General features: G+C 38.3%; 1 protein-coding gene across 2 annotated transcripts; it reads left to right on the forward strand.

Annotated features, from left to right (window-relative positions):
• Positions 1-9,651: 9,651 nt before the first annotated feature.
• LOC120563346 lies at positions 9,652-15,411 on the forward strand. Of its 2 annotated transcripts, none has more exons than XM_039807465.1 (12): positions 9,652-9,930; positions 10,029-10,153; positions 10,260-10,566; positions 10,654-10,733; positions 11,008-11,060; positions 12,056-12,092; positions 12,171-12,238; positions 12,359-12,448; positions 12,548-12,861; positions 13,416-13,588; positions 14,760-14,974; positions 15,050-15,411. In XM_039807465.1, exons 1-10 carry the CDS (start codon positions 9,690-9,692, stop codon positions 13,418-13,420), a joined length of 1,320 nt encoding a protein of 439 aa, XP_039663399.1. In that variant the 5' UTR covers positions 9,652-9,689; the 3' UTR covers positions 13,421-13,588; positions 14,760-14,974; positions 15,050-15,411. The 2 variants fall into 2 exon arrangements, with proteins under 2 accessions (XP_039663399.1, XP_039663400.1); XM_039807466.1 differs by having other exon boundaries at positions 10,032-10,153.
• The last annotated feature ends 523 nt before the right edge of the window (positions 15,412-15,934 follow it).

Here is a 15,934-nt window from a genome sequence, read left to right on the forward strand (position 1 = left end):
GAATGCATGCAAAACGAAGTAAAATGGACACTGTAGAGCTGTACATTTATTTAAGTATATACAAATGGACCTTATGTGGATTAGATTAATAATTATCTTGTCTGGCTGTCTAGGCTGTTTTTTTTTAGTCCTTCAATTGGGTCCTCAGTCCTCGGTTCCTCTACCATCTTCTGCTGTCATCCATCTGCATCTCCATCCTGGTTGCAGAAAAGGGATCATCCACGTCCACATCTCCATATCTTTACCATTGCAATACTCACCTTGGACATTCACTGTGGAAGAGGGTGGTAGGACTTTGAGTACACTCACTTTTTTCTTTTTTATTTCATTTTATTCATTTGAACTTTTGGGACAATTTCTTTTTTTATGCATGTCAGTGTTTTTTTTATTTTTATTTTGGTTCAAAACATAAAAATCAACAAAGGCACTTAAAATAACTGTGTATTGTGAATCCACTTTGTTGATGATATCGATACTGAAGCATTATAATGCAGTATTCACTTTAATTTACTTACCTTGTTGAGATACTGTGTTGTGAAGGATTCGTGATTTACTGGGTCCAATATACTTTAAATTTGTCAGTCTGTTGTCGTGTGTGTTATTTGGGGTAGATATTGCAGGTCTAGTTCAACAATTAGGCAGGTAAAGCTCAGCAGTCTCCTCATCGAATCTAGAGTTAAAGTCAACCCTCATTTTCCCATTTGATATTTAGCATCAGTTTAGCATCAGTCTTCAGGTGACAGGTGCAGGTAGGGGTCAAACAATCACTAATGACTTTCTATACCATTTCTATAACATTAAACAATTAGTAATAATGACTTTCTGGAATCATATGATCAATCAGTTTTAATAAAAAAAAATTCTGGATAATGGAATGTTTCAAGTTTGACATCAGTATACTCATAGTGCAGATAAAGGGTTAACACAGAGCATAGAAAGAAATCCTCCAATAAGAATTTTCAGAGCCTGTTGCTAGGGCTTTGACTCCGAACTTCGTTATTCGAATATCATTCGAATATTAAAAAAAAGATATTCGAACCAGCCAGCCCTTAAAGGTATTGGGGAGGATTTTCCCGAATTTTAGAAAAGAACCGCCCTCTGTACTTTTTGAAAAAATGCACATGCGCAACACTCTGCCTGCTCCCGAGAGGGAACGCCTATTAAGCGTGTGCACGAGAGTGCACTGTTTACAACTTGCTGTCGGCATGGCTCATACAAGCCTACTTTCCAAAAGAAGATTTGCACTTTTTCATCTCTTTCAATTGAGATGTTTACGCGTGTGTTGGCGGGCGGATCACTTTGCCAGGGCTAGCATCGCTAATCATAGCTTACATCAACTTTTACTAGCAGTGATTTTAAATGGATTTCTCCAAATAGCATGCCAAACTTTACCTGTGGAGTAGAAACTTCACGACTGAGGCATCAGTGGGAAGCCCAACCTGTGCTTTTAGTGCACGCCAGCGTGTGAAATATTCTCCCAAAAGCTTCAATGCTTCAATGAATGGCTGAAACCGTAGCTCAAGCTCACCACACATATACACCTGAAAGCTAGGGACGTTCACGTACAACGGCCTTACGTAAACATATCACCAGAATGATTGACAACTAGGAGGACCAATAGTCTTGATGATCCACCTGGAAAAAGAAAATCCTCCACTATACCTTTAATATTCGAACCTGTTATGGGCATTCTTTTTATGCGTTTGCTTGTAAACGTTGTTTTCAGTTCAGATTCCGAGGCTTTTTCACGCATTTCAAAATGTAACTATACGTCGCGGCGACGCACGTCTCTCGGCCGTGGCTCGGTAGCGTTGCATTCCCCCCTAATTCTCAAAGAAGGCAGGCTTGCCCAGGGCAAGGCCAGCTCAGCGGTGTCTTTCTCCCGTCGCGTTCCGCTGTCTCTCCTACCTACACCGGCGCCGCACCCTGTCCCTTCTCCCCTTTCTACCTGCCTGCTCAGTGCTGCTGCACATGAGGAGAGAGCACAGACGGCAGGGCGGGGCTGCTCCTCAGTCACACAACAGAAGAGAAAGGTGACTGTTTTGGTGGCCACAGGAGAGAAACATTGCGTGCTCGCTGGACAATACTGGCGACTCTTTTTTATTTTACAGAAAGTCGCTGTCTTTTCTACAGAAAGTCGCCAGACTTGTCGCTAGTCGCTTTTGTGAAAAAAAAGTCGCTAAGTTGGCAACACCGCCCACACACACTGGCTCGACGTATACACCAGCACACAAGTATAAACATCAGACCACTTACGTAGGCTATGGTGAAAGCTCCGAACTTCCTGTCGAAAGCATACTGTTTGTGTTTAATCCAGGGTCTGCCTTTTACTTTTTTTTTAAACTGAAGGCATTTAATGGTCAAAATATTATTAATAAATATTCAAATATATTCGAATATTAAAATTAATATACAAACGATGATGATTTTTGGGCAAAAGTCAAAGCCCTACCTGTTGCTAGGGTGTCTGATGGGAAGATTCCATTTTTGGTACAGCCTAGAGGCCTTTCCATTCTGAAAAGTTACAGAAGATGACGTCATCTGAACTCTTGAACTCAGCTATTTTTTGTGTCAAGTCAGCAGTCTCCCGCTGTGATACAGGCTGGCACATTGCCAGCCCTTTGTCCAGAGAGAGGATGTGCAACTGGGAGAGGTGCGAAGATCAGGGAAGCTCCATGACAGATGATAAACATGCCAGTCAAAAATTAAACGAACATACATCATATCTTTGCTTTTAATTTGAACTTTTAAACATTTTTGACACATTTAATACATTTAAAAACTAGGCATATCATGTTTCAAGGAGAATCCCTCCCCTCAGGAGACGTCTGGAAAAGCCATTGGACACACAAAACAGACCTGACACCTGCCGGGACCAAAAAGAGAAGAATGCGCCGGAGTAGAATAGTATTTAAACTGTTTAGACAAAGGATTCGGGGCACATTTTGCGGAGTTTTCAGAATGAAGCAAACTGTTGCCCACAGCTGTGTATTCCTGTACCCTTTTTCTGCCTTATTGCTTGGAAATAAATCTTGAACAGAAGGAGAGAAGTTGTAGACTTTTTATCTGAAGTTGGAGTGACTTTTGTACCTTCTTCTCAACAAACGAACACGCTGACAGTTATACTTTCACCCAGGAAAACACGTATTTCATTCCTCTACAGTTTTAATTCAAACCATGATCTGTTTCCTAAACTTAACTAGTCGTTTTGGTGCCTAAACTTAACTGTCGTCACGTAGCTGTATCCCATCTAGCCTCAACCGCTGTTAAAGCGCCATTCTGATATGTATTGAGATCACTTTCTAAAGGAAAGCTTTAAATAGCATGTTATACATCGTCCCATAAAATATGCCATAACCTTCTCTCTAAAAGACTAACCTCAAGGTTTCATGGTAATCACAATTATTTAAAAAAGCATTTACTTTTGATACCAAAGGTGTCATTTTATGCTGCCCTCTTTTTACTTCCTACTACTACTACTACTTCCTACTTCCTTCTCTTTACTTCCTACTCCCATTTTCAATTAAGACTTTTGTAAACTTACCAAAGATGATTTGGCAAAGTAATGACGGAGTATGGCAGCTTTCCACATTTCCCCGTTGAATATCTTGGTCATCATGGCAATTGAGAGATCTGAAAAATACAAACATATTAAAATTTAAAATAAGATAAGATCCTTAATTAGTCCCACAGTGGGGACATTTTCAGTGATACTGCACCAAATGGAACGTGCAATGACAAAAGCATTAGTAAAATTGCAAGAATAAAGCAGTTAAAACAGTTGAAGTGCTCATATTATGCTTTTTGGCTTTTTCTCTTTCCTTTATTGTGTTATATATCTTTGTTGTGCACGTTATAGGTTTACAAAGTGAAAAAGCCCAAAGTCCACCCCAAAGGGACTTAGCATCTCCAACAGAAAACACTGTTCACAAACTGCTCCAAACAGCTCTATTGTAGTCCAGCCTTTACTTCAGAGACAAACGTTCGTCACTTTGTAACAGACGTTATAATGCTCGCCTAGCTGCTAGCGTGGCACGCCCTTATACTCTGCTTCTGACTGGCTAGTAGTCCTTACCTAGGTACTGTCAGGGCACGCCCTTATACTCTGCTTCTGACTGGTTAGTAGTCCTTACCTAGCTACTGCGCATGTGCGACTCCCAACAAAGATGGAACAGAAGTGAGATGCCTCACTCTGTAGCTAAAACAGAGAGCTCAACACACAGGGTGAAAAGAGGAGCTGCAGCAATGTGCAGTAAAGAAAAAATATGGTGTTTTTTTCAACCATGTAAACCTATTCTGGTTACAACCTCTAAATACAATTATGAACCTGAAAATGAGCATAATATGAGCACTTAAGTATACAGACAGTATTGCACCGAGGAGTTATTGATATTGCATAATTGCACATGAGTAAATTGTCACATATGGTTTGTGGTCAGCAGTGTTGATTATAAAGTCTGACAGCAGCAGGAAGGATGTGTGGTATCTCTCCTTCACTACACATTAGGGTTACATTTTGAATACAGTATTTTATTTTTACCTATGTACAACTTCCAAAGGGTTGAAATATGTACTCTTTATATATGGATATGATTTAATAATAGTTTATTACCTACCCATTTCAAAGTCTGTGTAGGTCTTGTTCTTTGGCTTCCTGTTTTCTGGAATCATTAGTGCCTCTTCCTCTGAGCAGGCCAATTCAGCAGTGGTTGTCAAATCATAGTTTTCAAACTCTTTCCTGTTATCTGAAAGAGATTAATATACAGAGGTAATTAATAATTCAAGTAAAATGTAGTAGATAGAGAATGTCTAGGAACCCTTGAACACATAGGGGGTTGAAAAATAGAGCAACAAATAGGCCTAAGAATTATGAGTGGCACTGCACCTGCCCCAAATACTAGATAGATTTTGATTACAGGTGTGTAATTTGCATCATGCAACAAACTAATATGACAATAACATACCTGACTCTTTTTACTTGTTAATCAAGCTTATACACACACAACTATTCTTGTCGTATGATGTCCTTCATCTCTGCATTGCCTTCTCTCACAACTCCTGGCCACGTTTTCTGATGTTCCACTATATATCATACCAACATAAAAACAGACACACTATGTGAAAGCTACTATCAACAAATACAGCTCTTTTGTGAGGATGGAGTATTTTTAGTATTGCAAACTATTGTTTTGCAATGAACACAGTGTATTCCTGACATTTAGTAGAAGATGGTGATAATATTCTTAGCAAAAACCACCATTTTAATGAGGGATACCTAGTGAAACAAACAAGCAAACAAACAACAGTCTACCAAAGTTACCCTTGCTATAAACATGAAACAGAAAAGTTAAGTACCAATAAAATTAATTATGATATTGATAATTGTATTGATCTTAAAGTCAAATGTAATTCAATATGTCCATCAAACGTGTTTAGTCCCTGTTAAAGCCGATTATAAACCGCTAATGTCAGTTTTATGTAACGTTAGCTAGCTTGTCAGGTTAATTATTTTTATTGAAGTAATCAACGTTAGATAGCTAGCAGTAAGAAAATTGTGGAAACAGGTGGCTATGCTCATCGGGGTGTTTTGAAGGCTAACGTTAGCCAACGAAAACGGGCACCATCTAATAACTGATGTTTTATGACCGTTGGCACACCAAACCCTGTTTTCAAAACCAATTGTTAACTAGATTTAATGCTGAATGTACACAAACGAACCACACCCCACTAACACAGAACGTTTAGGGAACGTTGGGGAACGTTAGTTTTTGGTTCTCTAAAGGTTAGTTCGAACCAAACCAAAAACTAACGTTTAGGGAACGTTCCCTCATGGTTATAACGTTCCATAAACATTAGGGGAACCAACCAACGGGAACGTTCTCCTGTGGTTGCACTGTTACCTCCACACAACGTTCCCGTTTGGTTGTTTTTGGTTGTTCTGAGTGTGGTTTTGAAAATGTTTATTTTTACCAGCTCCATTTAAGTTTTTGAAGTAGCCTAGCAGTCACTTGATTTAGATTCACGCAAAAATTATTGGTCTTAGTAAGATAAACAACATAGCAAGAGAATAAAATTATTTTTAGGCTGATAACAATTTTGTTAAAAACAATACTTTTGTGCTTGATTTCGTTTTTTTAACTGTATTAGGTGAAAATACTTAAAACAAGAATCTATCATTAGAACGATTTTCACAACTAAGAAAATTCACTTGTTTCATTTCTAACAAGTGTCTCAGTCCAGTGTACAAATCCTACCGTTACACCCCCACGCCAGTAGGGGAAGACAGTGCCTCTCTCAGGTGACCGATTCAAGTCCTGTCCTGACTTCCGTTTACAACACCGGTACCAAAGAACTTCTAATACACACACCTGGCTAACAGGACAGACAAAAGATCCGTTCGCTTGGTCCCAAATTCAAACTGAAATACTGCCATTGACTAAAACCTATGCTGACTACACTTCACCGATGGTGTTATAACGCAAGGTAGGACGAAGATACCAAGAAAGACATTGTCGGCTGTCAACAGTAAAGACTTTCCTCCGCTCAAGACTGCTAGCCCGTATGCTAACGCGGGAAACAAGTTAGCTTTCCACAGCTAGCTAAGCTGCTAGCCCTAGTATGGAGGATACATCAAAGTTGGCCACAGAGACTGAACCTTCCCTCGGTGATGTTTTAACCACCATAAGGAACCTGGACAACAAGGTGAGAGATTTTGGTAAACAACTTAAAGAAAGCTCCGACATGGTTGCCAGCATTATACAGCGTCAGCGAGTCAAGCTGAACTCAGTCGGACTCACTGAATGCACGTCCAAATTGGAGGCTGTAATTCACCATGTGTTCTATTAATACAGCCATGGTATTATCTTAGGATACATCTGAGGGATGGCTGCTGTAAAACCCGTTACATGGATTTAACATCATTAGCGTTTCCCCAAACTGCCGGGGCTATCGAGCTAAACAATGGAGTTAGTTAACTAGCTAGGTAGCTAGCTAACGTTAACGTAATATCTTACATGTCCCTAAGAGCCGATGTGGGTATAGGTTTAAACACTTATCTTACGTATCGGAAGATAAGTAAGATAGCCAGGCATGTATGCTGGGCTATATGCTGTAAAGCCTGTAACGTGGATGAGAGATAAAGCCATGGATGTATTAACAGAAGCTCAGTTCACAAAACTGCAGGCTAACCTAGCATAACATAATGATTACACCTCCTTGGTTGTCTAAATACATCCATCGTTTATTTAGATAATCATGGTAAGACCTTAATTACAGACTACATTATTTACACTTCATATATTCTTTTTGCAATCAGTACAAATTGTATGGTCTTTTATTTCAGATGAATCTATTCCACAAGCAAGAAAGCATTTCAGGACAGAGCGTAAGTTAACATTTATGCATGCATTTAAGAAACCAGTCATATTTCCTACCATGGAACTACTGAAATTCAACCTGGTGCATATCACGTGACTGTTATAATGTATAACAACTAAAACCATTAATTATTCCATAGCCATGAGGACCTCCATTACCCGCATGGCACAGCGGATGGAGACATTTGAGGAAAAGATGGATGAGCTGCTCATGCTCTTAAGGAGCTCCCAGTCACCTCCCTCTGCTCCAGTCGATGACGTGTTGCTGTTGCCCTGCTCAACAGTCATCGAGCTGCAGGAGTTCAACAGGAGTCTCGGTCAACAGGAGAGGAGGAACAAAATGGTAATTAAGTGGCCCTGCCCTAAGATAACACTATATAATTGCATAAATTAAAATATCATTATAACTGAACTGACTTCTCTTACAAAATGAGATTGTACAAGCTCTCCACTTTGTTTTACATGTGTAATTTGTATTTCTATATTTGTTTTACAGCAACTTTTTCTGACAACCTTTCAACCAATATGTGTACGTAACCGTATAGCCTGCAGGGCAGAAAGACAAAGGCCTTCCAGGACCTGACAATCTGCAGGGTTATAACAGGGAGGTTTTATTTTATTGTTCACATCAGTATTATGCGTAGCTTGGCTGATAAGGGGTTTTAATTTGACTTGTAACTTTGCTTCTTCTTGCTACTCTAGCGGCCTCTCAGAAAAAACTTCCCCGCGCTGACTGCAGCAGACGTGGAGGACCCCCAGTGCTCCCCCCACACATATCCAACAGCCTAGTGTCAAAGGTCGAACCATTCAAGTTTCTGGGCTCCATCATTTCCCAGGACCTGAAGAGGGAGTCCAACATCCTTAAAAAGGCTCTGCAGAGGATGTACTTCCTACGGCAACTGCGGAAGCATGGCCTACCACAAGAGCTATTGACCATCTTCTACACTGCTGCCATCCTCCTGCCTCCTCCCCTCTGGCGGGCGCTACAGATCCCTGCACACAAAGAACCAGACACAAGAACAGCTTCTTTCCCTCTGCCATCACTCTCCTGAATTGCTGATAAGTGGGGTCATCCCCACTTTGGCCATTCACCTACACATTACATACTTTATCATTCCAATATGCATCTTGCATACTACATTTCTGCCCTGCAAAGGCAAAAGACCTTAACTTGCTAGTGTGAAACTGAAAAAAATTACTTCAAAGTTTCTGTTTTGTCCAGACAAAAGTATTACAGGTAAAACTCCCAACATTTGACAACTAGTTGCTATAATTAAGAAATGTTTGTATGCAAAACATCTTGAGCTCAAAATTGACCTTTGATCCTTGTTTGGCAGTTCCTATACTCTTCCTTTGTATCATGTGCCAAAAACAAGGAGTCATGCAAAGGCAAAAGGCAGTAACTGACATATAATCAATATTTGCTTGCTGTTCACCATACTTGCATCCATTATAAGAACACCTAACCAAGGTCTAGTCATCATGTTATTTGTTTTAAATTATATAGAAAACCTTTGCTTGTTCCTATTTACTGCTATAATGATCAGGGGTCCATTCTTCGTACGTTGCTTAAAACATCCGAGATCAAATGACACATCCTAGATGATATCATCGTGCTAATCATGATCTGGCTAATTAGAATATTCTTCAAACTGGTAAGATTTTCTACTTCTACTGTTTAGTACGGTGGCCGGGAAGTGCAATGCAACATTACAAAGAATGAAACACTTTTACATTTTGGAAAACAAATTTACATTTTGGAAAACAAATTTACATTTTGGAAAACAAAATAACATTTTAGAAAACAAATTTACATTTTGGAAAACAAAATAACATTTTATAAAACAAATTTACATTTTATAAAACAAATTAACATTTTGGAAAACAAATTTACATTTTATAAAACAAATTTACATTTTGGAAAACAAATTTACATTTTATAAAACAAATTTACATTTTGGAAAACAAATTTACATTTTAGAAAACAAATTTACATTTAATAAAACAAATTTACATTTTGGAAAACAAATTTACATTTTATAAAACAAATTTACATTTTGGAAAACAAATTTACATTTTATAAAACAAATTTACATTTTGGAAAACAAATTTACATTTTATAAAACAAATTTACATTTTGGAAAACAAATTTACATTTTAGAAAACAAATTTACATTTTATAAAACAAATTTACATTTTAGAAAACAAATTAACAAGACGCAAAACACTTTTACCAGTCCCGAAACAAATTTACAAATGACAGATTCTTCACGGAAAGGGAATGTACCACATACCGGAAGTGACACGGAAGTGATGAGCGTGGTCTTTTCGTGTTGTTGTTGTGGAGTTTATGGCGTCAAAGAAGTTTATGGTGACCGCCCGAACATGGACTGCGGCCGAGGGATGTTTTGCCCGTTTTGTGGCAAACACATGAACAGCTTAACGCGGTTTTGCTTTACGTGTGGTCGGTGTTTGGAGTTTTTAAAGGACGCGGACAAGACGGAAACATTGGAAACACAGGGGACGTCTCGACAGCCGGACAGTGCTATGCAAAGTAAGTTTAGCAAAACCAAAACGCTAGCTATCTAAGGACAATAACGCTAATGATTTTTTGAGCGGCTTCTAACTTTCTGTTTCGGAACTCCATTTCAGCAGAACAACCATGCCCATCATACAAACAGTTCATGGAGTACAGAAGCTCGAAATCAAAAGAACGACAGTCTTTTACCTATGGGCCAAAAGGAAGATATAGGCCTAAAGAAAGAAAACACGTCCAGGTAAGGTGTACTGACCGTCCTATACAATTTTGCAATGCTCCATATGTATTTGTGTATATTTATTTTACCTATGTATACATTAATTATATCTTTGTTATTTTACTAGATAAACGTAGGATTGATGGTGCCAAATGGAACTGATTTAAAACCTCTAAGAGGGAAAACACTACCGTTATTTACAGACCCAGAGGTAGCAGCACCTGATCTACTGAAACAAGCTGTCCAGAAAATGACAACATTTAACAAGGACATGCACGAAGGACCTTATGTCCTTTTGTATCCAGACTGCTCAGAGGTGGTTCATGTGCCTGGGTCAGAAAGGCCATTCAAATTGGCAGAATATAAAAAGGAAATAGGAAAGGCATATTCCAGGATCACTTTTTACATTTGCCTAGAAAAACACCATAAAAGAGGTTAGTGGATCTCATGATTCAATATGTTTACATATTTAGATACTCTGCTGGAGGATAGATAATGGTTGTTTGAATTATTTTTTTCAGTGGATGATACCTCAGACTCTGATTCTGAAATTGTCATCACAACAAGGAGCAAAGCTGAACTCAATCGTGCTGACACTTTGGTACATCAGTTATTTCTCTTTTTTAAAATATTTATGTATGTTTGTATTTATTCATTTTCATATAATTTACTAATTAGATATACATTGGATTTTAAGCATAAAATCAATGTCCTGGTCAATATTTTAGTGGAAAAAGGCTTGTTTTGATTATTTTGCAGTAACTATTATACAGTAACACAGACAACCATTCAGCATTGATATATACTGTATGTGGTAATGGAAAAATAATGGAACCTGTTGAAAGTTGTTGATCATTTTATCCGTTTCCTCTCAGGTTTTTGAACCACAAAATCGAAGTACTCCCAAACACAAGCTGGACGATGAAAGGTAGGTGTTGCACACTTGGACACAAAGGAATTTTCAGACGTGAAATAATAATTAATATTTTGTTGGGCTACAGTGCTTTCACTACCAGGTAAAGTGCAATTTCACCTTTTTTTTATTTAACTCACAAAACTGATAAACTAGCAGATATTTCACTACTTATTCACATACACATTATACATACATTTATATTGCTGCACATAACCTCAACGTTGCTACATGCTATCAGCTGTTTCTGTAACTGACTGCGGTGCCCCCTCGCTCCCTACCTAAAGGACCCACCCACTGAAATACAGTTGCTCTACGCTAATACGTGAGAATAAAGTGGGGGGTATCCACTGTCCATTCATATGTCCCACATCACTGTCGATCCTGCATAGGTACTATAGGCCTTTACTGAAGTGGCACGGTCATCCCGAACCAACTTAAAGAACTCCAACGCGTTTCGGCATCTAGCCTTTGTCAGGGAGTCAAATAGATGTAATGAGAGACACTGGGTTTTTACTAGTGGTAATCAACCAATAGGAAACATGGCTGTATACATAATGTTTACATGATTTGACTATTGTAGGCCTGAAGGACACCTACTGGTTTTAAGATGTCTACAACACCCACTCTAGCCCAGAACACCATGGACACTAGAAAAGACCCATTGTCTCTCATTTCATCTGTTTGACTCGCTGACGAAGGCTAGATGCAAAAACGCATTAAAGTTCTTTTAAATTGGTTCTGTATGGCTTGGCCACTTGCAATACAAGCATTGTAATAGTTAAAAAATAGTAGTTTGAGCGTTCTTTTATTTTATACTTTTTCCATTAAAAAAGAAACTCAAACTAACTCAGATTTGAGTCCAGGAAGCGCTCCTATCCACATGTTCTCAAAATAATCTTTTTTTTCAATACATCTTTCTGTTCCCTCTACTACTACATGCTACTCAAAGCTACATTATAGCCTTTATGGTGGAGCTAATCATTTTAATATGTTTTATCATGTTTCAGAGATGCACCAGGACAATCAACAATTCAGCCAGGACAGGTAATAAGGCAGACTGTGGCAGCATGACATTTCTTGCTTTCAGTGTTGTTGTTTCAGACATTTTAATCTGTTTTTCAGATAGTAATATCTGATGCTGAGGATCTGGATCCACCTGAAGCAAATCCAGAAAAAATGTCTTGCTACAGGTAAGTAAAAAAAAGAAAAGAAAAGATAATGACATAATTTAAATGTATTGAACTGATTACATGGGGAAGACATTTTTGTTTGTAAGATGTTTTAACATGGAAATGGCAATTTCCCAACAGTAAATACACAGACCTGTTTTCACCAAATGTTGAGCCGGAGGACGAAGAGCCGGTTGCTGTCAATGCGAAGAATTTCCAACACACAGCAATGTAATATGCTTTTGACTATAGCACTCCAGTTTTTTCACTGTACAATAGTTCTTGTTTTTCTGGAATATCCACAAATGAATTAACTTTTTGTCATTACAGGGAGGAGACGGACATTGCATTACCTGACATCGTAGCAAACTTGTCTCTTCCTATTGATCATAAAAAAGTCAGCCGGTTTAACATCTCAAGGGCTAATGTTTGGGATGGGGCAGTCAGAGGTTTCAAGCGTACAACATATTCTGAAACCTGTGACATGCTGGTGAAATTTACTGATGATACTGGTGTTCTGGAAGAGGGAATTGACACTGGTGGTCCAAGACGAGAGTTTTTAACTCTACTGATGAAACACCTAAAAGACCGGCCCATTTTTGATGGACCAGAAGGACATCGGTTCTTGGTCTACAATGCAAAGGGTATGCATATTGGTTGGATGTGTACTATAGGCTACTAATGGTTGGTTAATGCTCTTTGACCATATATATCACATGACATATGCTTGCATATTACAGTATATACAGTAATGCATTGTTTTAATTTTGCAATATGAATTCATTCACAGCTGTTAGGGAGGATGAATACTACTTGGCAGGAAAGATGATTGCTGTGTCAGTTGTGCATGGAGGTCCAGGACCCCATTTCCTGTCAGAAGATCTTGTACATTATCTTGCAGGCCAGCCTTCATTCAAAGCAACAAATAATTTAATAACTGATGAAGAAATAGGGAAAGCTTTGCAAGAGGTGAGAATAGCATAAGGGTATGGTAGGGCAGAGTTTTTCATACTTACTGCAGTGTTTTTGAGACAATGTTTACTTCCTATATCACGTGCGGAATATATTTAATTAATTTATTAGTTTTTGATAGTGTAAGATTACACCATGCTATGTACGTTATTAAAAAAATAGGCAAGGAGATACAGTGCATACAGTTATTGACTGGGGTGTTTTTGCCCATTTTCATGTCTTTCAGATTGAGAATGCTGCTTCATTGGATGCTCTGCAAGAATGTATGATGAGACACAGCACAATGTTACAGACAGCAGGTTGTCTGAGACATGTTGCTACTGTGGAAGAAAAGAAAGGAATCGTGTCAGACTACCTCCAATGGTATATTATTGACCGCAACTCATCTGTAATTGACAGGTAAGATGATATTTGTAGTGATGAGATTTTTTTTTTATTTATGTATGAATTTTTTGTTTGAAATGCCTCATGGTCCCCATCTTTGGTTCATGCAAGTATGTATATCTGTTATCAATTTGTCCTTAATCAGAATTTGTACCTTAGTGTATTTCAACGGATATGTGATGTCACTTCATTCTGTGTCAAACTACAGTGCCTTCATTAAGTCTGCACACCTTTATAGATTCAATTTAAAATATATATAAATCCTTTTCATCAATCTACACACAATACATCATAATGACAAAGCAAAAACAGAAATTAGATCTTAGGTTTCTCCTCCTGACTAATTCTTCCATAGAGGAAAATCAGTCCAGTTACCCCATAAAGTGATCCATCCACCTCTGCTGCACATCTGGCAGCAGAGTGATGGTTTGAGGCTCACTTTACCCATCAAACCCTTGATGACTTGCTGCTGTTTATCCAACCACCTGCTCCATACTGTAGCAGTGTCATTTAAATATGGATCTATTTCTGCCTCTCAGTTCTCATATAGATCCTGACATGCAGAGAGGTTTTAGTAAATGTCCCTGAAAATCAGTAAATGTCCCTGAAAATCAGATATAAAGAGTGTGGTGATGTTGTGTGTAAAGCCTGTAGCTTCATACACGAGGAATCCAGGCTGGAATTACTTCCAAAGGTGCTTCAACAGTGTACTGAGAAAATGGTTAATTAACTTGTGCGAATGTGATATTCCAGTTTTCAATTTTTATTAAATTTGCTACAATTTCTAAAAACTTGTTTTTGCTTTGTCATTCTGATGTATTGTGTGTAGGCTGATGAGGAAAAAGATTAATATTACTATTTTAAATTGAATCTATAACGAAACAAAGTTGTGAAAAAGTGCAATGGGTGTGTAGACTTTCTGAAGGCATCGTGCGAGTGCCCAAGCCACCCATCTGTCTGTGTCATTCCAGTCTTTTGTTTCTGTGTGTTATACTTACAGTTTGTAACAATAAACGTTTAATGTGCAATGCAAAAATAGGGTTTTTAAAATCAATTTTCAACAATGTTAAGGTGGATAGTAATTGTAGAGAAGAGAATATTTAATATTTTATAGTTTTCTTTTAGATCATTTTAAATTAAATTGGCACTACACAGCAGTGAAACAATGTTTGTGTTCACTCTGTAGATTCAGAGATGGTCTTTCAACCCTGGAGTTTTTGACTGCACTACAGCAACACCCTACTTTGCTGGCCCCTGTCATGTGCCACTCTGAAAGGCGACTCACTGCTTTTGAACTTGAGAGACTCTTCAAACCTGACCTCAGTCCTTCGGGGAGTAATCGAAGACTTAAAGAAAGTCAAACCATGGCCTACTGGGCAGACTATCTCCTCGATTGTGAAGGTTTGTTAGTTTGTTTTTTATAACTAGTTAAGAAAACACATGGCAGTGATGTATGTGAATTGTTTTTCTTTGCAGAAGGCCAGGCTGCTGTGTCTGTGGAAGATGTTTTGATGTTTGCTACTGGGCTGTCTTCACTTCCCCCATCTGGCTTGGAACCACTGCCACAAATAGAGTTCCTGGATGACTCTGCGTTCCCAATGGCAAATACATGTTCAAACTCCTTGAGATTACCACTCCTAGACTCATACACTTTGTTTAAGTCACAAATGGACTTTGGAATTCAAAATAGTCCAGGATTCGGCTGTTTCTAAGCTATATGATGGATGACCCCTAGAGTTAAGACTCTGAAAAAGTTGTTGTTGTTAAAGGTTAGGGTTGGGCATCATTTAGATTTTAACGATTCTGATTCCAATTCCGATTCTTCCTTTTGATTCCGGTTATCGATTTTCGATTCAAATTCTTTGAGTGGTGGAGTTGAAACGGGTCACATGCTTATTTCACAAATAAGAGGAAAGTTTTATTTTGATTCAAAGGTGGGTTGCAGTTTGACTGGGCTTTTTCAACGTAAAATAAAGCCACACTAGAGCACCACTTACTGTGCTCCAAGGCTGCAACACAACAAGCGCCTGGCTGCTACAGAAACCAAAACTTGTGCATGTTAAATTTGGAACCAATTATCAGATTTGAAACCCAATCCTCCAAAACGATTCCAATAAAGAAACAATTCCGATGTAATCGTAATTTTTTAAACTATTCCAAGTAGGAATTGGTTCTTGATGCCCAACCCTATTAAAGGTGCACTTTTAAAGTGCAGTTGCCAAAGTTGTTTTTATGTTACTGTATGTGAGCATGTTCTTTTCTCACAGTAAACATTTTGAAAATGTTTTAGATCCATTACTCACAAACTGGGATCCGTTTGTGAATCACTGTTTTAATAAAGAAACAAGGACTTTAAGAAGT

Source organism: Perca fluviatilis, chromosome 8, assembly GCF_010015445.1.
Source record: "Perca fluviatilis chromosome 8, GENO_Pfluv_1.0, whole genome shotgun sequence".
Taxonomy (NCBI): Eukaryota; Metazoa; Chordata; class Actinopteri; order Perciformes; family Percidae; genus Perca; species Perca fluviatilis.